We start from the raw sequence: 24,589 nt of genomic DNA, 5'->3' as shown, positions 1-24,589 counted from the left end.
GGAGGACATGCTCTAGGGGAAAATGAGCAGGCTAAGAATTAATTGTACTCATTTTTTCACGAAGCTTTTTTTCTGCTGATCCAAGATCTATTTATTTGCGAGTTAAGCTGTGTTGGCTAGTGGGGACTCTGGGCCGAGGCCTGGAGCCATGGTAACGGACTTCAATTTTTTCTTTTCTATCCTATCATGAAATTGGACTTTTCTGTTTTTGTTTTTTTTAATTATTTGTATGTACTCCGTCCAGATGGATTTGTTTCCTTGGGTGGTTACTCAAATGGGGTGTGATGGTTTCATTGATCAGTTAAAGGGGTATGGGATAAGAACCCTTGCTGTAGGTATTTTGTATTTGGTACATTTATCACTGAATCATTGTTTCCTTGCCAGTTTTTAGAGTTCTGCTTTCCTGTCTTCTGTCACTTTCCTTAATTTTACTTTTGTGCTTTATAACATTTCTTTTGTTGACTTGTTTTCCCAGGGGTTAGAATTTAAATTGACACATTATGTCGCAGTCTGGTGAAAAAGTTAAGGTAAGCAGAAAAAAAAGTCTTTTGCAATAAGAATGTCTGAGCTCTCAAGAAGAAATAATTATTGAGAAATACCTGTTTACAGCCTCTCTTTAGTAATTTTGAAGGCTTTGGGAGCTCTTTGATTGTGTGTTACACTGATGTGCTGCTCTGATATTCATTTCATAGTTCAGGTTACATGTTCTTATGTATGAAGTTGCACATGGTGCATGATAACGACAGGAGAGCCATCTAATGCCTGCAGATAAAGACCTGTACGGCCCATCCAGTCTGCCCAACAAGATAAACTCATTTTACCTGATATGTGATACTTTATACTCAAGTTTGATTTTTCCTTGCCTTTCTCAGGGCACAGACCGTAAAAGTCTGCCCAGCACTGTTCTTGAACTTTCCATATTTTCATTTGTGAATTCTTTTGCTTTCTTCTCTAGTTCTCTGACTCAGCCGGCTATGTGGGCTTTGCTAATCTGCCTAACCAAGTGCACAGGAAGTCTGTGAAAAAAGGCTTTGAATTTACACTCATGGTAGTGGGTAGGTACTTGTGCTTTCTGGGATACCTTCTGATAGGTTGTTTAAAAATAACTGGTTAAAAAAAAAAACCTATTGATTAATCGACCGAACTACTCTAATGCTTTGCTTCAAGGCTTGAGACAATTTGTTGTCAGAAGTTTATAAGTAATTCAGAATAAGTTTTATTGCAGTATTACAGGATCTAGGAGGTCTGATCATGTGAAACAACTTAAAGAACATCATTAGTTACTAGTAGCTTTCCATATCCCTTTTTAAAATTGTTACCCATAGGAATGCCCCAAGTAATACATTTTATCTCATGTAATTTCTTATTCTTCCACCTGCACAAAATGACTTACTAACTCCTGTGCATCTGGAGATGAGTTTTCAAATCAGTTTAAAATTTTGGGAATATTTTATTCCCCCCCCCAAAAAAAAAAAAAAAAAAATTTAATTTGAATATTTAATATAAAACTAGTAAGCTTCTGTCACTGACGGTGGCAGAAGACTGAGGAACAGCAATTACCAGGAATCAATGCTTGAAATTATTTGACTTGTTTTTTTTCTGTTTTTGTCTTGTTTTAATTGCCACTGTTTCTGTTACTGAGTATATACACATTGATACAGCTAAATACTGATATTCAGTTGGCTTAGATTTGTTTGATACATTTTTGTAAACTGCTCAGATGTTTTCCAGTGGGCGGTAACTTTAAACTAGTACTCTACTAAGTAACAATTAGAGTAAGTAATATGCTAATTTATGAAATAAATATACTTTTCCAGGTGTCAAAAGAACTGTTCTGGGATAATCCATGCTTTTTTTTTTTTCTCATATTCCAGAAAATTTTATCAGGCTGTACTGATTTGTGATTTCTTGACGCAGTCATGTCTGCTGTAGCTAAGAGCTACCTAGCTTGGTTTGTAATGAGGGTGAAGGGATGCTGGGTGTGTTTTCCTGAAGCAGTGCATGCAAATGTGTGTGATGTATATTCATTAGGGATATTCTGAAAAAATTAAACTAAACTGTAGTCCTGAGCAATGAAGTTGAACCTCTGTGTTGTAGAACTAGACCTTCCCTCTCTAACTTGGAAATCAGTAAAGTGGGTCTCTTCTTATCAGATTGCCCTGTCCTGGTAGTTTGAAGGGACCTGAAAAGCTCCCACTTTGTAACTGGGAGCACACTGCTGTTGCATTCAGTTTTTACTTAATCTGAGTGGAATGCTATTTTGCATAATCCAAGACTGTTGTAGAAGTGAATGCCAAGTTAGTTGGGGGAAGTGAGGGAGGGCTACAGAGGCAGCATTCACAGTTCAGTGGTTGTTGCTGAAAGTCTAGTGACCTGATTGCAGTATTCTGGGATGGCTTAGGTCTGTTCATAAAATGACCAGACTAGGGTGGTTAGGAGTGGTGAGTAAATAAGAGGGGCAGATCCTTGAGTAGTTGTAAACGTAGGTTTATGGCATCAGGATTTTGGGCATATCCCAAGAGGTGGAAAGTATGGCTGGAGCCAAATACAAAGAAAAGCAAATGGATACCTCGAGCTTTGGGAAGCGGTGGGCTGAGCTTTGATTTAAAGTAGTGGTTCTCAACCCATTTAGGCTTTCAGGATACCCACAGAGTATGCATGAGATAAATTTGCATATATTACCTCCATTGCATGCAAATCTGTCATGCAATTCATTGTGGATATCCTGTAAAACCTGACTGGCCGGCTGAGTGTGTCCTAAGATCAGAGGTTTTAAACCTAGCCCTAAGGAGAGAGGGCTAAAAAGAAAGGTTGGAATAATAATAAGCATAAGTCATGGAACGACAAGACTGATAGAAGCCAAGATGGAGGAGGAGCTTAAAGTTAGACAAGTCAGGGTTCAAATCCCACTGCTGCTGTTTGTGATCTTGGGCAAGTCACTGAACCCTCCATTGCCTGAGATACAAACTTAGATTGTAAGCCCTCCAGAGGCACAAAAATTCCTACTATACCAGAATGTAACTTACCTTGACTTACTACTGAAAAAGGAGTGAGCTAAATCCAAAATGCTGCTTTTTCCTTCACTTCCTTTTCTTATAACGCTGCCTGTGCTGCTGTCCTGTGGAATTTTGCTGCTTTGAAATGTTTTTTATTGGACAAATATATATATACAACAGTTCTCTATTCCATTTTAAGTCTCCACTCTCCTCCATGTGTACCCCCAACTTACCCAGCCAGCCTTTAGGCAAAAGCTTATACCTCTATAATACCAAGGAAACATTAAACTTGCTTAAACTTTGCTTCACACTTTCTGAAAAGTTGCAAAACATTTTAGTTTTGAGAGTGGTGGTGAGAATTTTACTGAAGTGTTGAACATATTAAATGGAGCACACCGAGACCAAAATGGTCTATCCAGTCTGTCCAGTTGAAAAGATTTTATGATAACATTTCATACTAATTAGCGTAATTTCACATTACATTACACTAAATATTCTGCAGATGAGGTAAAAAAAATATTCACATCTCTAAACTTTACAGTGTTCTATATGTTGAGAAACTTGGGGGCAAATCTGCACTCAGTCGGCTGGAAATATCAAGGGAGGGGGCCCACCAGATTAGAAAATTCATTTTTTTTATTCCTTAATATTACCAACAGATCAGTCCAGAACTTGTGGGGTATGCTCATCTACCATCAGGTGGAAATAGAGAGTACAAAAGGAGCTCTGCCGTAAAGGACACTGTACAGTTGCTTCAAATCAGTATTTCTTTATCTCCAGCAGCTGGTACATAAGTAATACCACGCTGGGAAAAGACCAAGGGTCCATCGAGCCCAGCATCCTGTCCACGACAGCGGCCAATCCAGGCCAAGGGCACCTGGCGAGCTTCCCAAATGTACAAACATTCTATGCTCGTTATTCCTGGTGCTAACCTGTGCAGCTCTTGGACTTTTATTCAGATGCTTGCTCCTGGCCTAGTTCTATGGATGCAGTAGAGCTGGGGAAAAGGCTCTGGGCTTCTAGCCTTTTAGGTGGTGCCAGGTCTCTCCCTTCCTTGGCTCTCTTGCTGCTACTGTTCTGCTTCCTTTCAAATAATAAAATAAATAGCGGCTATTTCTTTAAAAGGGGCTTTCTCTCAGCTATTGCTTCAGCATCCTGGTAAGCATCTCCTCCATTAGTGTAGCCTGTGGAGCTCTTCTGCTCTATTTCCCTTGTTTTCGGGGGGAAATTATCTTGGTGCTGGTGAGTACTTTTTTTTTCTCCTCATATAAGCAGTAGTCACTTCCTTTATGGTCCCATTTGCAGCACATTCTGAATCTGTTAAATGCTGTTTCCGATGTGGAGCTTGGCAAACAGCTCTGGATCATTGCACTTTGTGTCTCCATTTTTCTCCCTGATCTGAATTGCCTACCTCAGGTTCTGTGGGAGGCCCCAGCTTGATATGTGATAGGGTGGCTTGAGGGGAACATTTGACGGGCTCTGCTCAGTTTCCTCAGACTGTGCATTAGCAGCCAACTTTGCTTCTCCTACACTGCTCCTGGCTTCAGCCAGCATGTTTCGATCGCCTCAGATAGCTATTTTTCCAGTGAATTTTTTTTCGCCACAGCACTGACTCTGTTCCCATGGGAGGATTTGGACCCTTTTTTTTACTACTCCATTTTTTTTTACTGAATTTGTGCTCTTGCTCCATCAGGTATATTTGTTAAAAAGGTCACAGCCTTCACAGGAGCTGCCAGGTTCTTTTTTTTTATTTTCAGATTCAGGAGCAAGCATCCTCAAAAAAAGAGAACCAGCCTGACTTACATTTTGAATCTCTACTCTCATATCCGAGGTCTGAAGTGGCTTTCTTGGTTACTTCTGTTCATTCAGATGTTGGAAACCTCTTTTAGCAGATTTGCATATAATGGAGGTGACAGGCATACAGATCTGCCTCATGCATATTCATTAGGGATTAACTGAAAACCTGACTGGCTGGTAGTCCCCCAGGACAGGTTTGAGTGGACCTCGTTCTGTTGAGGGGGGTTGACCCAACTGCAGCAAGTCTCCTTCACAAGGAAGAGTTCCCTACTTTGATAACAAAAGCTTTGCAGGTTCTCAATATACTACTACTACTTAACATTTCTAAAGCGCTACTAGGGTTACACAGCGCTGTACAGTTTAACATCCCTTCTTCCCATTCCTCAGGGTTTCACTGCTATGTCTGATTTGATTATGTTGGGGAACAAAGAAGCCTCCTAAAGCATTTCACATTTGCGGCTATGCAGAATCTGATTTCAAAGCTTGGACTATTTCTCGGCTGTATCCTCTTTTCCCAGATGAATTGTACAACTTTGTTTCCTAAGGTGGATACATTGGTCACACCTGTCATGAAGAAGTGCAGGATTGTAGGCTAGAAACATCTCTGAAGCTTTCTTATAAAGTGGCTTCCTTGTGTCTCCAGGCTACAGTTTGTGGTGCTTATTCCACCTGAGCTTGTGTTTGCTGGATTTAACAGGCTAGCTCTTCAGAGCAGTAGTCGGATTCCATATCTTCCCTAGACTTTCTGTCAAATAATCAGAATTGTCAAATTTTGCAGACAATCGTTATGATCTTCTAGGGGCTTTGGATAAAGAGATGGCCTTGGCAGTTTCTCACAGCCACTTAAAGTATCCAGAGCTTAAAAATTTAGTGCTCAGAAATAATACAGTGCCCAAAGTGTATATAACAATCACATATAGGCACCCTTATTTCAATCATCGCACTGTCCAAAGTTGTTCATATAAGCCTCATAAATCTTATGATTCAGCACAGTCCAATTTATAATATAAATAAGGAGTACTTAGCTTGCAACAATGCTTCTGGCATATAATAGGCATGATAAAGGGTGCCCCAAGTGTCCCAGAATCAGAAGTAATTCAGAATGCCCCAGCCAAGATCCGGGTTTCACCAAAAAGTTTGGCATCTTCAGGGGGTACAATCTGTTTTGAGTTTGCTAGCTTGCGCTGATTGGTCGGTTAAACTCGTTGTCATCTGACCTGTTTAATACCAGATCAAAGCTGGGCGTTTTTTTGTCACTTGATCTAGTCAGTCAGGTGCAGTTTTTTAATCCTAGTAGCTCAGCTATTTATTTACTTAAATTGTTTCTGCTTAAGTTTTTGTATATATTTTTGTGTTAATAAAGACTTTATTCTTGTTCTTCAGTTTGGATTATAAGACCTCCTGAAGAAGCAGAAATAGCAGGAAAATGTGATGGTGTCTGGCAGGAGTAAGATACCAACGATACATTAATTTAATCCCATTCTCTTGAAAGTTAATGGCTCTAGATAAGTGCGGCAACATTGCTTCCATTGCCTTCAAATCACGCTCCTCATATCGAGTACTTAGCTCAGCTATACAGCACTTAATTTACGAGTATTGCAAAAATCTTCCAGGAAAGTGTTTTCCCATGTGACAACAAGCTTAATAGATTTCGAAGTTAAGAAATAGTGATCTGCAAATAAGCAAAACTTAGTGGCAATTGATAGTCACAAGCCAGCTCTTTAAAAGGTATTAAGTCATTTCCATCAAAAAGTTGCCCCCAGGAAATGAACAGCATCAGATGCCACTGCCTAAAACCCTCGGGGCTTTGACCAGGTGGAAAACAAGTGTTATCCACAATAGGAGAACTTTTGATAATTTAAAGTCTTGATCTCATCCCATGCAATCTCAGACCTGAAGAGTATAATGAGTAGTGGGGCAAGTACATAAGAACATAAGCATTGCCATACTGGGACAGACCAAAGGTCCATCATGCCCAGTATCCCGTTTCCAACAATGCCCAATCTAGGTCACAAGTACCTGGAAGGATCCCAGAACAGTAAAACAGATTTTATGGTGCTTATCCTAGGAATAAGCAGTGGATTTTCCCAAGTCCATCTTGATAATGGCTTATGGACTTTTCCTGTAGGAAATTATCCAAACCTTTTTTTAAACCTTCTAAGCTAACTGCTTTTACCACATTCTCTGGTAACGAATTCCAGAGTCTAATTACTCATTGAGTGAAGATATGTTTTCTCTGGTTTGTTTTAATTTACTACTTAATACCTTCATTGCGTGCTCCCTAGTTCTAGTATTTTGGAAAGAGTAAACAAGTGATTCACCTGTACCCATTGCACTCCACTCAGTATTTTGTAGACAGCATTACCTCTCAGCCATCTCTTCTCCAAGCTGAAGAGCCCTAGCTGCTTTAGCCTTTCCTTATAGGGAAGTCGTTACTGTAAGCTCCCTATGCTGAGGAGACACCCACAACAAAGAGGCCAAGTTCATTGGACCAACTTGAGCCTGCTCCAACACAATCCACAGCTTATGAGGATGGGGTTTGAAACCTCTCAGTGGCCGCCTGCACTTGATAATAAGACAAGTGGGGTACACCAAGGCCCCTGTTTCCTATCCCTGTAAAGAATTTTATGAGCAACCTCAGATGTTTGTTCCAGGCAGTTCAAACCACCTGACAGGTTCTATTTCATTTGGGTGCAGTGAAACAGGTGCCAGAGGAAGAATGGGAGCTAGGAATTGTATAGGGCATTCCCTTCTTGCCTCTAAAAGGGGGGGAGCTGAACAGAAGAGACCTGAAAAAAAAATCTTCTGGCAAAGGAAAAACACTTTAGAGTTCAGTTTTTCTCTTTTATAATAATGCTAAAATTTATTAGAGTAAATAAATGGTTTCAATAAAAATTATTTTATCCCAGTATTACAGAACATTGAATTCTTATTTATATCAGTCCAAATTTCAGTATAAGGAAAATAAAATCTCTCTCTCTCTCTCTCTCTCTCTCTCTCTCTCTCTCTCTCTCTCTCTCTCTCCCCCTTCTCTCTCTCTCTCTCCCCCCCTTTCCCTCTCTCTCTCTCTTACTTATCTGGTATTCTTCAACTCTGACCTCTAAGATCACCTTCACATAATTCTGTTTCTTTGGTATATTTCTCAAATATTCATCATTTGCCCTTTGTAACTTCCTTCCCTCATATAGTTTTCACTCATACTTGTCCTTCACTGGAAATGTCCCTGTATTATGTTTAGAGCCTGTTTGAAGCAAACAGACACTTGTTAAAGTTTATGGCCCATTACTAGAGCTAAGCAAGCCTGTCTATGGTCTGTGAGAAGACCAAGAAGACACAAGCTACCTAATTGCCCTACTAGATCATAAATAAGGGAATAAGTTATATATACAAAGTTGACTGATTTGCAAAACCAGACAGCTTTATACTAAACAGAAGGTATTCAATCTATTTTGTAGTACCCAAGAAATGAGGTTCCTTTTGTCCAGCTCTGGATTTCAGAGTCCAGCACTTCAGAATGGAAACCCTAAGGTTGGTGATTGCTTCAGTTCAGCCTGGTGAATGCCTCGCTTCCCTAGACCTCAAAGAATCATATTTTAACATTCCTGTTTGGTCTCCTCAACAGAACTTCCTCCATTTCTCAATTAAGTTTCAAATGATGCTATTTGGTGTCTTCCTAGCTCCCAGAACTTTTTCAAAGGTTATAGATGTGGTAGAGATCTTCCTTTCCCATGAGGGAATCTGGGTCTATACAGAGTTGCGAACTTACTCAGTTCCTTGAGGGTTCCTGGTTTTAAATATTTATTCCAAAGTGGCATGATATTTGCATTTCCTGATTCTGCCTATTGAAATCAGTGCTGCAGGTCCCATAATGCATCAGGATGAAGTTGGCAAAAATCCTGGACTGACCTAAAACCTTCCTCCTGAAACTGGATAACTTGGAAGCTCTGGTCCATACTTAACCTGGATGATTTGGTTAGTAAGGGCCTTGTCTCGTCAAGAGAGTATCCAAGTAACCTCCACAGTAGTGAACCTTCTCCAGCCAGTCCCTTGCATCAGCCAACCTTCAGAAAGATCTCCCTAGCATCTCTGGAATGGGTAGGGGTGACCACAGATGCCAGCCTCTTTGAATGAATGGGGAGCTCATTGTCTTCACACAGTTTAGGGGTGATAGACTCCTACAGAAGTATTGCAGACGGACAATCAATCATCTGGAATTGAGAGCTATTTGGTGAATGCCAGTATTCCCTGAATCTGTCAGACAGAATCCTCGCCAGCTTCACCTGAATGAACGTGACAGCATTTTTTTATATCACCAGGCAAGGAGGAATGACGTGTTCCCCTAGCCCTGGAAGCTCATTTTCTTTTCCAGTGGGTGAAAAAACGTGTGCCAAAGATAGTGCTGGTGCTCCCGATTGGCCCAGAAGGCCTTGGCTCTTGAAAGGTCCAAGTTAAGAAGAGCTGTGCTGATAATATAGGAAAAGATGTACTTCAGTGGCTTATACTAGAGTTTAGAGAACCTTTGAGGCATAGTGTTTAATAGGGATATTCCTCTGTTTCAATCTTCCCTGGCCCATATTCTGGCATTCTTGGAAGAGTTATTTAAGAAAGGCTAGTGTTAAACTCACTTAAGGTAAAATTGGTAGCAACTGCATGATTCAGAGGCAGCCTTTAGAACTCTCTTGTCCATAGTGGATGGAGTCTTAGCTTGATGCTTAAGGCTCTCTTGAAGTCTCAATTTGATCCTCTCCAGAATTCTACATTAGAACACCTCACCTTAAAACAGTTTTCCTGGTGGCTATTATGTCAGGTAGAAGGATATCTGAAACCCAAGTCCTTTCCTGTAGGGACCTTTTGCTTTCTTGGAAAGCTAGAGTTACCGTTAGAATGGTTCTTCCTTTCTTCTGAAGTGGTCACTTCCTTCCATTTGAATCAGCTAGTATAATTTTCTTTCATTTCAGAGAGAGGTTATGAGTCTTTTGAAATTACTGGATGTGCATAAGACCCTTCAGAAATATCCGGAGGTTACCAATGAATTCAGATGCTCTGCCCATCTTTTTTGTTTTTCCCCCTAGTTTCTAAAAGGGAATGCCTATATCTAAAGCCACTATGGCTGATTGATTTGGCTTGCTCAGCTTTATGTTCTAGCAAGCAGTTACCCTTGGATATCAAAGCTCACTCTATCAGAAGAATTGCTACCTTTTCAGCAAAGTTGTGGGCAGTGACCATAAAAAAAATTTGCAGATCGTCAACTTGGACTTCTGTCATACCTTTTCTAAACACTGCTAATTCAATGTTTCAGCCGGGAGTGAAGCTTCCTTTGGAACTTCAGTTCTTTTAGCGGGAGTTTGTTTCCCTCCCAACCTGAGCACTTCTTTTCTGCATCCTGCAAGTTCTGGACTGATCAGTTGGTGACACTAAGGTAGAAATTAGATCTTACTTGATAATTTTTTCCTTTAGTCTCAACAGATCAGTTAAGAAATCTACCCCTCTGTTTACGCCATACATGTACTTTTTCCATGATTTGCTCTTAAGACAACTTTATTAAGAGGCACAACCTTGATTATTTGATATTATTAACACATTTCTGGTTTGATGCTATTCTCTATGTGTTTGCTTCATAAAGGAGGCAGGAGATGTTCATTCATGTCTCCAGTCAGTTCTACTGCTTTGTTATTGAAATAGTCTTTTGGAGCCACTGCACAGTGTTCTTTACAGCAGAGCTCTATCTCTCCTTTCTGGAAGATGAGCATAACCTGCAAGTTCTGGACTAATCTGTTGCGACTAAAGGAAAGAAAATTAGCAGGTAAGCTCTACTTTCTCCAGTTTTTCTTTTCAAGTATTCAAGCAAGCAAACTTACATCTCTGGAATGTGGAAGGAGATGGAAATGTGAAGGACAGGCTTTCATAACTTTTTTTTTTTTTTTTCCCCCACCCTTTCCCCTTCTAGGTGAGTCTGGTCTTGGGAAATCAACCTTAATAAACAGTCTCTTTCTGACTGATCTTTACCCGGAACGCTACATTCCAGGGGCTGCTGGTAAGTACAGCACGATCACTGCTAGCTTTGATTAGCTTCTTTACAATGTTAGGGGTACATTTGCATCAGGAATGCCAACATCCTGTCAAAAAGCAGCGGAAGGGCCAACATGTTATTTTCTCTCTGGTTGCTCTGTCAAGAAATAAGCGCTTAGATGTTGTCAAGACTATCTCCTTCCACTATGATTAATCTTAGTAAACATGGGTTGTTGCTATGCTAATTGCCAGCCTTTTGTTACCTTCACCATCATACATTCCTACACAAAGGGCTAACTAAGGCAGTGGTTCTCAAACTGTGGGCTGTGATCCCAGATCGGGAGGGGCTTAGCTTTACATTTCTTGAACCCTTTTTCTCCAAATAGAAAAAATTGAGAGAACGGTACAGATTGAAGCATCCACAGTGGAGATAGAGGAACGGGGTGTCAAGCTCCGATTAACTGTGGTCGACACACCAGGCTATGGTGATGCCATCAACAGCCAGGACTGGTAAGTTGACATGAGAAGGAGCAGAATAAGTTACTGCATTGCTGGTTCCAAGTTTTGATTGTGAAGAGGGCATTCTATTTGAACTTTTTAACTTGGATTGTTCTCAAGGACCCTGGAATTGTGTGTATGTGGTTATATCTTTGACATCAGCTTTCAAAACGTGTTAAAAAAACTATTAACAAAACAAGTTTAAAGTTAGAGAGGTGCTGAAATCGCAGTACCCAATTATGTCCTAAGGCAGCATTTCAGCCTGACTGAGGGATTGTGTGGTCTGAACCTGTGTCTACAAACATTAATTTCTTTGCCATGCCCTATTGCGCTCTCTCTGGTTGTCCTCCTCCTTTTTTATTGCTCTATGGGTCTCAGCAGTGGGTAAGTGAGCAGCTGAAATCACAGCACCCAGAGCAAGCCTAAGGAAATATATTGTCAACCCTAAGTGAGTGGAGGGTACTTGCGAACCAGCACCTTACTCCTCCGTTGATGAAATGCTGCTTTAATATTGTGCTTAAGTTGAAAATGTGTGGGTGACCAGCAGGACCCTGTTCAGAGAAGTGTGGTTATGGGTATATATTGGCTGAATGCTCTCTGCATGTGTGTATGAGGTTATAATTGTGCCTGCTTAGTGCTTCATGCTGGTTTCAGCTTCCTTCCTCAGTCTAGTCACAGCAAGAGCTCTTGGGCTGCAGCATTGTGTTATAAAGAGGCTTTCCTGTTGATTGTGTGCTGAATCAATTTGTTTATTCTGTTAAGATCTTTGATACAGGCCTACGTGATTTTTTTGAATGATTTTTTTTTTCCTGGCTGTAGCTATAGGATAATGGGGAGTGGCAGAACGCCTGGTGACACTCAACCTTTGCTGGGTTGTGGAACAGTAATCCACGTTGAATCAGTGAGTTTAATTCCAATTTCCCCTAGTTTGATTCTACGTTGCTCAACGGGGTTAAACTTTTTGTGGCTGAAGTATCTCTCCCTTGCTAATCCTAGAGCAGTGTTATGGTTGAGAGAATAATATTTAGTTTTGGCCTCTCCTCTCTTTCAATAGAAAGAGTCCTAATATGATAGGATATTGTACTGTTTCCTGGGTTTTCTCACTACCAAATTCTTACCTTTGTTAAACGATTCCACTTCTTTCCCCAGAATCACTCCCTCAATAAATTCTGATATAGTGATGTCTGAGCTAGCTCTTTGTCTTATCAGATCTGGACTGAATTGGTAGCTTATGTGAACTATTGTGCATTACCACTGTTAAGGCACATTATTAGTCTCTGGATCTCATTGCGTAAAGTGGATCTGTGGTAGAATAACATGCATTGATGTTAGCTTGTGCTAGTAACTCTAGCTGTAAATATGTGACTGAATAATTAGTGTGAGTGAGTGGCATTACCTTCATTCAGCGCATTGTGTCTGGCATTGAGATACCTTCTTGCATTGGTGACTCCATTGTGCGCTGCCTTGCTGTGGATACAGGATAACTTCAGGAGTTGACAGAGAACATGCCGCTTTGTAGGGGATATTCTGGATTTGAGAGCAGGAGAACATATGTGACCGTTTATGGGAAAAGATGACTAAAGTAGAAGATCCAAAATGTTGAGAATTGTGTATTTTTCATGTTGTGGGTCCATAAGCAGTCTGAGAAAAGTTACATGTTAGAACTTCTGTTAACTTTTTTTTTTCCCCCACATAAAAGGATGGGATTTGGATGGTTGTATTACGAATTGCTTGCCCAAATAGAATTCATTAAAACCTCCTTTTTTGTTTAGTCACCTTTTTTCAGAGATGGTGACATATAGTGGCAGGACCTTGAGGGAAAACAATGAACCAAAAGTTAGTTGGTGATGGTCATATAAAAATAAACACCACAAAATACCTAATGCATTTAAAAGTGTAATAGAAGTAAACTTCAATGTAATATGTTAATGCTTACAGTAATGTAAGGAATTGGTTTTAAAAAAATATATATATTAAGCCATTAAAAATGAAAACCCAGCATAGTTTGTTTTGGCAGTCGTGCTTACATCAAGGGTAATTCTTATGTAGAATAATAAAGACCAATAAAAATATCAATTTGAATATATAAATCACTGATGACAAACACAGGGTATTTCAGTGCAAACAGAGCTCATGGAGATGGTCAGGATTTAGTCTATCCAGCTCAAATAAAGGAACTTCCTGTCATGGCTATTATACAGAGGTTTCCTGGATTGTACTAATATTGAATGTCATTTGGTTGCAAATGTCTCTTAGAAATTGTAGTGGCCTAAGTCCCCAGGCAGCTCGTTGGCTGGAAGGGTTCTTCCGCTAGATGTATTTGCTTTTAAATTGCTCCTAAAGCAGTTCTTTGAATTTGTTCAGGATCCAGTTTTTATTGTACAAGAAAATGGGAGCTGTAGCTGTTGGCCAGTCAGGGCCTGTTACTCAAGGACTTCTTTTAAAGTTACCATAGAACAGCTTTCCTGTGAGCTGACAGCAATTATGCTGTCGTTTTTTTGTTATGTCAGGCTATTCTGTGTATTCTTTGGCACCTTGTGGCCTTTTATTATTATTATTAGATCTTGTTTTTGTATTTCCTCCAAAAGAACCGTTTAAATGTAATGTAATTAGAGGCTTGTTTGTTGTCGCAGCAGAACAGGATATGGCATCTTCTATTTAAATAAAGATGATAGAGTGATGCCGGGACAGGTGTTTCCCAGAATCTGGAAGGTGCAGGCCTCTGCTCAGCAACAGTGATGGGAAAGCTGGTAGCAATCTGGGCTTAAGACAATGCCTATCTGTATTAAACTGTCACCATTATTGGGGAGGGAGACTGTAAACCTTTGTTCTACACCATGCCATTTTTGGAAGATATAAGGACTGAGGAAAGGACCAAGAGCATTCTGTGCTTGGTGACATTGGTGCCTTGTGCCTTCACTGTGGCGATTTGTGTGCTCACAAGGGCTCTGTGGAGGAGACTGTGGACAGCACTGCAGCTAATGGAAGCCTTAAATTGGTGAGTATTCATGATATTCTAGCCTAGAAACTGGTAGGAATGTAACTGGAATCCCTGATAGTATACTAGTCTCCTCCATTATTTTTTTTCTTTCTGTGTTAAATGTATGCCTTGGACTTGGCATGAAAACAAAACAGATTCTTTGGGCAGCAGAACTGCATGGGAGGAAAATACTTCATAAATCCCAGGCGTTTTCCAACAATGCTTCTGAATCTATTGAGCCTGAAATACACCAATCTGGTTTAAAATGCCAACCAAATACTGCAGGGAACTATAGAAACACGGTTATAAGGTCAGACCTTTCAGGCTATAAATCTGAGATAATAGCCTGCTTGGGACCTTTTTGTGTCTGTGCCTCTTGCATTTTCTGCTTTGCTTTTACTCCCTCATTCTCCCCTCTCTCATTCAGTTGGCTGATTCTGTTGTTAGCTGTTTATCCAGTTGATGATGTTGGATGAAAGCATAATCAAGGGTCTTGGAAGTAATGTTAAAACGCATTCAGGACAGGCCTTTCCTCTCTTCGAGTGTAGCAGTTTGGCATGTAGAAGCTGAGGGTGTGCCTGCTAGAGATCTTGGACTGCTAGGAAAACACTTTTTAAATAATGCAGCTGCCTTTCCCATTCTGAACTTCCTGTCTTATGCTTGCCATATCTGGCTGTTTTCAAGCACTCAGCATTTTTGTACTTCAGTATCAGCTTTACACACCAAGCCTGATGTGAGATCCTGTGCCTGACTGATCAGTGCGCTGCTGCTTGTGCTGATATTAAACTGGCCAGCAGGGGTCACCGGCATGACTGCCACTTGCTGGATATTTGTTCAGCTATGGTTTACATCAGTGATTCTCTATTCAGTCCTTAGGACGTACCTAGCCAGTTGTGCTTTCAAGAAATTCACCATGAATATGCACATGATTGCACAAAATAAAGACAGTGCATGCAGATTTCTCTCGGCATATTCATAGTGGATATCCTGGAAACCCAACTGGGTGGGTGTGACCTGAGGATTGTGCTGAGAAGCACTGGCTTAGACCAGCGTCATGTGACTAAGAGGACACTGAGAGCAACCGTTGTTTTGCCTTGACCTGATTCCGAGATTTTGTTTTTCTTTTTCCTAAGGACAAGTGTTCCATTTCTGTTATTTCCAGAAATTTAATTTGTGCAATCTTTTTAATGCCAAAGTTAACAGGAAATATATGCATATGTAAAGCATAACAGTCTTTTGAAGACAACACCTTTAAGACATCCCCTTTATCGTTTTGGTCACTTTTTTTTGAACCTTTTCTAATTCCACTATTTCATTTTTGAGATATGGCAACCAGAACTGAACGCATTTCTCAAGGTGAGGCCGCAGTTGTGGTTTTTCATCCGTTTGGATACAGAAAGTGAAAGTGCCTTGTTGCTTTGTAGCTTTTACTATATGATACGTGGGGAAAGGAATAATATATTGTAGAGGAATATATTCGAGTTATTCCCAAAGTTTTCCACATCATCACTGTGACCCCTGACGCAGGTGCTAGTCACCGAAACACGGCCCGTGTTGGGTCTTTTTGTCAAGGCTCATTCATTAAAGAACTGTGTTCCATTTTTAAAGGCCCATGGTGCTGTTTTTTTGTCAAGGTGAGGTCGCACCATGGATCTTAAGCCTGTTGTTTGTGCAAGTTAATATGAAAACATGGAACATTCTCATCAAACTGCAGAATTATGCCTTCTGACTTACATCATTCTGAACTGACAGACATTATTATCATTCTAGTAGATTGTTCACTTCGTGCCACTGATATGCACTGGTCTCAGTGGCACCTCTTTAATGCAGCTGTGAATAAAGTGATGTCATTTCCCTTCTCTCCAAGGCATAGGAAAACCACATGGTGCTCTTTATACATGTGACTCTCTACAGTAATGTTCCCAGAACTAATAAGCATTGATTTGCTGGTTTGGGGGTAGTCGCCACAAGCCTGAACTTGTATTATGTGGGCTAAAGTGCCCAGGGCTCAAGATCATTGTGTCTGATCACAATTATAGAAGTAAATGTTGGTAAACAACAATTTAACATAAGATTATACTTTTTTAATTGGACTAACATAATACATTTGTTGACAGTGATGAATGTAACACTAGTTAAGAAATGTATTGTCTGCTGTTAATTGTTACTGACCTTTACTTCCATACATTGAAGTAGACTAACATTGGAAGCACAGTACTGACTGAACTGAGAAAGATTAGTAGGCTAGAAATGGATATCGGGGACTGGTAAAGCAGCACATATGTATGACGATATAGAGCTGAACAGCATCAGTCAATAACAATATTTGTTTTTATGTGGAAGTATTTTTATTGGTCAAAGAGACAACAAATCATACATACATTCTAGACTCATAACCAGAACAAGGTAAACATTGTACAATACAGCAATTGAACTAATGACCAATCAGATACAGCAATATTCCCCCCCCTCCCTTTCCCCGCATCCCCCAAAGTATACATACAGAGTCTCCAAGGAAATTAACAGAAATGATAATCATCAGTTCAATATACAGCTGCAGGCTGCATGTGATAAGGAAGACCAATAAGGTTCCCAAATTAAATGAAATGCTGTTCCCTGTTTAGAATCCAAATTTGGCACAGATTGTCACTCCAGAGGTAAAAGAATAATCATAGCTGATCTCCAATGGGCTAACGCCGGCACCTCCGAAGATAGCCAGTGAAACAAAGTAGTTTTCTTACCTAACAAAATAGCCCTCTGCAAAAACCCTTTGAAACCTTTCAGGGCAGGCACTACAAATTTGAAAAGTAGGAAATAACAGCTTAGGTTGTAAAAGACAAGTATGGCTCCAAGAACCAGACACATGTGCTAGCAACTGCATCCAAAATCTCTGAACTGTTAGGCAGTGCCAAAACATATGCCCCAAAGTAACTATTTGTTTTTAAAGGTGCAGCAAAGGCTGGTAATAATCAGACTGAATGATGAGAGAGTAAAATGTTTGCTGTAGGAAGCCCATCTCTTGCTCATTTTCAGTCTCTGTTTTTCAAGCAAGTAAATGCCACATGAGTAAGCAACAATTCTTTCTTTTGTCTGTTCTACAGTTTCAAAACTATTATTCATTATATTGACAATCAGTTTGAACGCTACCTTCATGATGAGAGTGGACTGAACAGACGTCATATTGTGGACAACCGGGTTCATTGCTGCTTCTATTTCATCTCCCCATTTGGGCATGGGTAAGAACATGGGGAGAAAGGAGGGAGGGGGCTGATAGCACATGATTAAAAAAAAAAGTATGTTTGTATACTAGTTTATCATCTTCAGGCAAAGATTAAGTCAACCATTCTTAAGTAATTAACAGGCTATGATGATATCTGATATAGGTATATGTGGAGTCACTAAATATTGCTGTATACTTTAACATTATCAGATATTGAGGTCAAATTCAGGGCCAGATGCACAAAGCTTAAAGTGCTATTAACGTTTGCTTTAGACTGATTCTAGCCAGTCTAAAGCAAGCGATTATGTAGCTATTAATGAACAAAGGGGTTTACCCTGGCTCCAACGTGTGCTGTTATCAGCCACCAAGAACCCCATGCAAATGCATTCTAATGTGTATTCTGGGGGGTGCACAGCTCCAGAGCAGCAGTAAGTAAAGTAACATTTACTTTTGCTGGAGCTATTGGAGAGGAAAGAAGAACAAGCAGGCAGCTGCAAAGGCTGCCTGCTTGTGCTTCCTACTTCTCACCTCTCTGCAACCCCCCCAACCCTCTGAATTTTATTTTTTAAAATTTCCCTGGTGGTCCAGTGGACCCCAGTAATCCCCTCCAAATCTTTTTTTTTTTTTTTTTAATTTACCTGGTGGTGCATTAGAACTTGACCCCTCACCAAATTGACTTTTTTTTTAATTTTCCCTAGTGGTCCAGTGAACCAGACCCCCTTTCCCCCCATCAGTGACATAGCTATGTGGGGCCACGGGGGCCTGGGCCCCCAAATTTCCTCCGGGCCCCTGATTTTGCTGGCGGGGTCCCCAACCCAAGTTACTTTGCTGCAGCAGTGGGTGGAGGGAGGCAAGGCGGGGGGGGGGCGAGGTGGTAGCAGACTAAAATGTGTGTCCCTCCCCTCCCCCCCACCTCAGGCTCTGGCCTCCTCCCACTGCGAGGTCTGGCTATGCTCCTGCCCCCCATGCATGCACAAACCCCCCTCCTGACCCCACCTGCACCCCTTCCTGTACCTTTACAAGGTGGAGACAGGTGGGCAGGAGCAGCTTCTCCTTATATGGTGCATCCAAGAATTAACTGGGCAGGGCCTGGGTGCCACCATTGTGCTCTGGTGGGCCTGAGACAGGTGGGAGGAGCTGTTGCTCCTGCTCTCCTGCCTCCACCTTGTAAAGGTACAGAAAGGGGTTCAGGTGGGGTTGGGAATGGGAGGGGAGTGTGTGTACTGCAAGGGAAGGGGTCTGGTTCATTGGACCACCAGGGTGCATTAAAAAAAAAAAAGATTCATGGGGGTTCAGGGTCCACTGGACCACCAGGGTAAATTTTTAAAAAAGTTTCAGGGAGTGGAGGTCGGGGTCCATTGGACCACCAGGGAAAGTATTAAAAAAAAAAACCCCAAAAAGAAAAACCTTTGCTGTCGGGGAGGTCCAGGGCATCAGAGCTGTCAAATGGATTTGACAGCTCGGACTCATAAATAGCGAGCGATGCACAAAGGAGGATCCATGTAGCTCATTCGCATGTGATCCCCTTTGTGTATTGCTCACTGTTAGCAAGTCGCTAAATTTTACTGAGGCAGTCGTATGGCTGCCTTTGTGCACCGGGCCCTCGGCTGTCAGATCTTCTATCCTTTGCTTCTGAAAAGCAGCAGTTTAGCTGGAGAGTAGATAAGACTTGAGCTGTCCTCTGATCAGCTGCTCCATTTACACGGATGCAGATAAAGATGTGTGCTTTCTCATTCTTCTCCTTTCATCCTCCTCTGTGCTTGCTTGGTGTTCAGTAGCATAATCCACACATTCTGGTGGAGGGGTATCCCTTTACAGTGTGCCTGTTATATACTGCTGCCTTAGATCTTTTATATTATTTGCTTGGTTCAAAATTATAATCTGGCCAACTTTTCATTTAAGACGTCTTTGGAATTAGTGGTTCCCTGCTGGTTAGCTTAGGTGTTAGCGGAATGCAGTGTTTGGTCAGCTTTTCATTTAAGATGTCTTTGGAGTTAGTGGTTCCCTGCTGGTTGGCTTAGGTGTTAGCGGAATGTAGTGTTTGAGTAAAGTAACACTTGTTGGTTTTAAGGACAGTAGGAATACGGAATATGCTGCAAGTTGAGGGCCTACTGTTTTTTGTGGTGTTTATAGGGAAGAGGTTTATTAAATTGTGTTCATGAGATCTAAGCATTCAGCTTATGCTGTCCTTGACTCCGGTTTGATGAGAGATGATCTGTAAAGCCCCTATGTGAAAAACCTTCACTGAATCCTTGCTGAGATAGCAGAGCTTTGTATTTTCTCTCACTTTTACTGTAAAAGTTTTACATGGTAGGCATCAAAGACAATGAATGGTAACTTCCATTATGGGAGACTCCATGGGTCTGTCTCACAGGAGAGCGGCGTCAGTGCCTTTGACTTGGATGCTGTCTTCTGCCAGAGTACTAAGACCTGCTAAGATGTGATCCTAGAATGATTTCTCTGGTTAGAGCAATGGGGCTGAGAACCAGGAAAGTCAAGTTCAAATCCTATTGCGGCTTCTTGTGATCTTGTGCAAGTCACCTAACCCTCCATTGTCTAAGGTACAAACTTAGATTGTAAGCTCTCTGGTGACAGGAAAATACCTGTTATACCTGAATGTAACTTTCCTTAAGGTACAGCTGGTGTGAGCTAAATCCAAAATCTTTTCCCTGCCCACTTCTCTTCTTAACTGCTGGCTCTGTTTTGGGATGTTCTAGGTTGAAGCCACTGGATGTGGAATTCATGAAGGCTCTGCATGGAAAAGTGAACATTGTTCCAGTGATTGCCAAGGCAGATACGCTCACACTGCGAGAGAGAGAGAGGCTGAAGAGGCGGGTAGGTGTTACTGGCTTCTGTTCTGTATATTGGACTCTGATCGTATAGGAACATAGTGCACTACAAAGGAGGCAGTGGGTACAATAACAAAATCACACATTTTTCTAATCAGAAATATATAGAAACAGATGAGCTCCAGCAGGCAATATAGGTGCACTCTCTAGGGAATTATAGATGGTATCATACGTATTACGTATTCAAGCACTAATGTGTATCAAATGTGGCTTTATTCTGCCCTGTAAGAGGATCATTGAGTCTGACATTAATGATTCTATTTACTGCACATATAACTGGAATGCGTGTGTATGCCGAGAAAAGTATGGTTGTAGGAGTTTCCCTTTTGAAGTGTTGGCAATGTGAAATATTTTCTGTGTAGGGCAGCTCCAGTAAGTGCAGAATTGCAAGTTTTTCAGTATTTGCTGTCTATCGTCTGACTTGATTAAATTTAAAGTGAAAATATATAACCTGCTTTTTCACCTGGATGGCTGTACAGAATGAAGGTCAATGATTCAAGCCATTCAGTAAGACATTAAAATTATTTTTGATGTGTGTGCTATATTTTATTATAAACTGCTGTGACATCCCCATTAATCTATGGTATATCCAATGTTATGTGCATTAGTAGCCTTACAACCATAACACCACTTTACACAGCCCATCTGCCCATAATCAAAATCCATATAACACCACCAGTTTGGGGCCCAGTTCTCTCCACATCTTACATATAACTTTAGCCTTACAAAAATCCATCAGAGAATAGCAGATCCTATCAAACTTCAAATCTCAAGAAGGGAAGGGCTAAATCTGTAGTTCACAATTTATGACAAAACAGTGGGTTTTAAGCCTGTAAACTGTATTATTTCTTGAAGTGTATTTCTCTGGTTTGGTCAGCAGGTGGTGCACGTTTGTTAAAGCTGTTACAGAGAAATGACTGTCCCTTCTTTAGTTAGCACACAGAGGAAGTAAACTGTAGTGATGTGGCCAGCTACTTTTAAAATTTGCTGTTCTGGGCTCTGATTGGCCCAGGAACTCAAATTCTGCTAGGATGTATTGGCTTTTTTCACAGTCTCAGATTGGGAGGGAAGAGAGAAAGATCTCTTCACTGAGACCCTGTGAGCAGTTATATTCTATAACCTGTGAGCAGCTATATTTCCTGTACTCTCCAGGCACTATTCAGGTAGTGAACAAATCTTTAGATAGTTTTATAATCGATCCATCTGTTTTTATGATTCACTGTTCAATATTTTTTTTACGACAATAAACCTTTTTAGTTTATTGCCTCTACTTGTATGGACTTACTACAGATTCTGGTGGTTTGTGTGTTGGGTCTGTGAGTGCTTTCTAGGAACTGTGGGACCGTTGGGAGTGTGGCCCCTAGTATCCTAGAAATCACTGGGAAATAATTTGAGAGTGGGAGACTCGCTCAGAGGCGGTTGGGACCCAGTTGCGGGGAGGAGGGTGCTAGTGTAGAGCAGAAGTGGCAGGTGCAGGCAGACCTGAGCTGTGCTGGGGATAGACCCTCTTAGTGGCCACAGGGGTAGCCCCAGGTGGGTGTTAGGCGTTTCGTGATAACAATGAAAAGAAAAGTTGCTTAGTTTATTTAATAGAAAGGCAGTGTAATACATGATGGAGTGGTTGGATTGTTAAGAACTGCCAGCTTGTGTGTGTGTGGGGGGAGGGGGGTATTTTGGATCAATGCTTGTTCTTGTTATTGTTTGTATAAGTGGAGGTTGCTCAAATAATACTATTGATACTTGTGTATTGTGTATTTCAGTTTTCTCAAAGTCTAAAAAAACAAAACAAAAAAAACCCAACCCCAAACAAAAAAAGAACCGCCAGCTTTTCCTTACCAAAACAAGACCCCAGATCCTTAATGTATTACTGCATATCAGTGGCGTTCCTAGGGGGGGGCGGTGGGTGCAGTCCGCCCCGGGTGCACGCTGCCGGGGGGGGGGGGGGGGGGGGGCCGCGCGCACACACACACACACACACACACACACACACACACCCGCCCGCGCCTGTCCTCCGTTGTTCTATGCTTCTTCTCTGCCCCGGAACAGGTTACTTCCTGTTCCGGGGCAGAGAAGAAGCATGGAACAACGGAGGACAGGCGCGCGCGGCCCCCCCCCCTCCTGGCAGTGTGCACCCGGTGGGGGGGGGGGGTTCCTTCGCAGGGAGTCCTTTTGCCGGTGGGGGGGCGGGGTCCGCGCTGCATTGGGGGGGGGCACTGCACCCGGCGGGGTGGGGCGCATCGGTGATCCACCCCGGGTGCCAGCCCCCCTAGGAACGCCACTGCTGCATATGCTTGAGAGCTAAGGACTTTATCTAGAGTCTAGCCTCAGGTACAGTTGAAAGATTTGAAGCAATAGTAATATAAGAATGTTTTTCAGTGCAAGTATAGAATTGGCTGACAAGAACTCCCAAGGGTGGCTTAAAAATATTTGTCTTATGGTGGAGAAGAAACATGAAAGCCGAAAGAGGAATTTAGCTGTGTCAGAGACCACTTAAAACAACTGTGCAGTTATAAAGAAGGCTATACCCAGTAAAACATTTGCTGCGAGCCAGTTGTAAGCATGCAAACTAAAGAACACCCTCCAAAGCAAGTAATTGATAGCTAAGAGTCACATGCAGGTCATCCACAATTGAGAAGACAGAGAAAACTGTCCAGGGAGGTAGAGAGGACTGTAAATCCAGCAAAAATAGTTTAAGAAATCCATCAAAATAGTTGGATAGAAATGAGTGTTTCAATATTCAGGTCTCCCATTGCCTGAGGGGAAGGTATGTCTGGCCTAAAATATTCACTTAAAACATTAGCATAATAGTGTATCATGTATACAGCTACATAGTAAAGACGCTGATATAGTAGTTGGGAAGTGGTAGTAATAATGAGGTTTGCAATTTTTATTGCTCTTCAGCCACACATTTTTTTTTCCAGATAGAAACTCCTCTGAACAATGGCCAACATCATTGTGTGTGTGTATAGAACGTTGTTGGTGCATGTAGCTTGAGCAACATAGGTCTTTTCCCTCCAAAGAGCTTGAACAGTGTAAGTAAATGCAGAGGGAGGGAGATCACTTTTTTTACGGGCAGCATTATGATTTTACGAGGAGAAGGGTTCTCTCAGATTGGGATAGGGGTGATCATGGGTTACTTAAAATTTTAAATATGGAACAGGGTTAGATTCCCGGTTATATAAAGCATTGTTATTCAGCAAGCCAGTAACTCAACAATATGAGAAGAGGTGGGAATTATTACTAGGTGTTACTTTATTGGTTGTACAATGGCAAAGAATTTATAAACAACTTACTTGAGTTACTATTGCAACTAATTACATTGAACATGTCTATAAAATGTTATTTCAAAGGTACTATACCCCAGCCAGATTACATAAAATATTTGGTACCGGGGTCAGGGTATTGCTGGAGAGGTTGTGAAGTTGAAGGTACTTTTGCGCACATTTGGTGGTTTTGCCCCAAAATCCAGCCTTATTGGGAGATGGTCACCACGATGTTTCAAGAGATGTCAGGACTTACATGCCTATCTACTATCCAGAGTCATTTGCTTAATGATTATTGAATCCTAAGGGGATGACAGTAAAGGACAATTGTTGACTTTGGTGGTATCGGCGGCTCGCCTCTTTGTGGTGGCCACTTGGTGACAGACAAAATCCCCTACCAGAGACCAAGTGTTGCAAAACATTGACAGTCTATATCAGGGGCGTAACCACGGACTTGGGGTCAGGCCAGCCCAGCAGCAGTGTTCCTGCACAGCGATTCCGGTCACAGGCTCAGCTCGCAGCGATTCCCACACGCTACCTGCCGGCTGCCGCTCAACAATCTCCTTGCAGCTACTAAGCGCTAACCCGGAAGCCTCTCCTCTGCCGCAGCTTTTGGAAATGTGCAAAGCAAATGTCTGTATTGTGTTCTGTAGAAAAGGAAATGCATCTCTGGTTTATGTCTCCAGTGTTGCAGTAATGCTATGTTTAACTTCTTGGGGTTCCCTTTCAATTTTTGTCTAAATATTTTAATTTCTAATTTGTGATCCCTTCTGTATTTGGTGAGGGTTTGATGGTGTGATAGTAATGGCAGGTGGGAAATTGGAGGGGAGGAAAAGAGGAGAGGGAATCGGGGAGGGGAGCCCTCCTTTATTTTCTGACCTGGGCCCAAGCAGGTCTAACACCAGTACTAACCCTTGCTGTATAGCTGGTGAGGATTCTCAGGCATCCCCAGCTAAGGACCTCCTCCAAAGGTGACC

The 24,589-nt window shown here is 41.5% G+C and overlaps 1 protein-coding gene across 1 annotated transcript in view; it reads left to right on the top strand.

Moving 5' to 3' along the window:
- LOC115480025 (septin-2) overlaps nt 1-24,589 on the top strand; it is a 116,919-nt gene that overhangs the window by 11,555 nt on the left and 80,775 nt on the right. Inside the window, exons 2-7 of the mRNA XM_030218412.1 lie at nt 476-527; nt 956-1,055; nt 10,741-10,827; nt 11,189-11,312; nt 17,382-17,516; nt 20,218-20,335. Coding sequence (XP_030074272.1) covers nt 501-527; nt 956-1,055; nt 10,741-10,827; nt 11,189-11,312; nt 17,382-17,516; nt 20,218-20,335 — 591 coding nt within the window. The 5' untranslated portion in view covers nt 476-500. The remainder of the gene's footprint in view (nt 1-475; nt 528-955; nt 1,056-10,740; nt 10,828-11,188; nt 11,313-17,381; nt 17,517-20,217; nt 20,336-24,589) is intronic.

Source organism: Microcaecilia unicolor, chromosome 11, assembly GCF_901765095.1.
Source record: "Microcaecilia unicolor chromosome 11, aMicUni1.1, whole genome shotgun sequence".
Classification (NCBI taxonomy): domain Eukaryota; kingdom Metazoa; phylum Chordata; class Amphibia; order Gymnophiona; family Siphonopidae; genus Microcaecilia; species Microcaecilia unicolor.
Note: the sequence above shows the minus strand (reverse complement) of the source record. Positions and strands in the feature narration are given on the sequence as shown.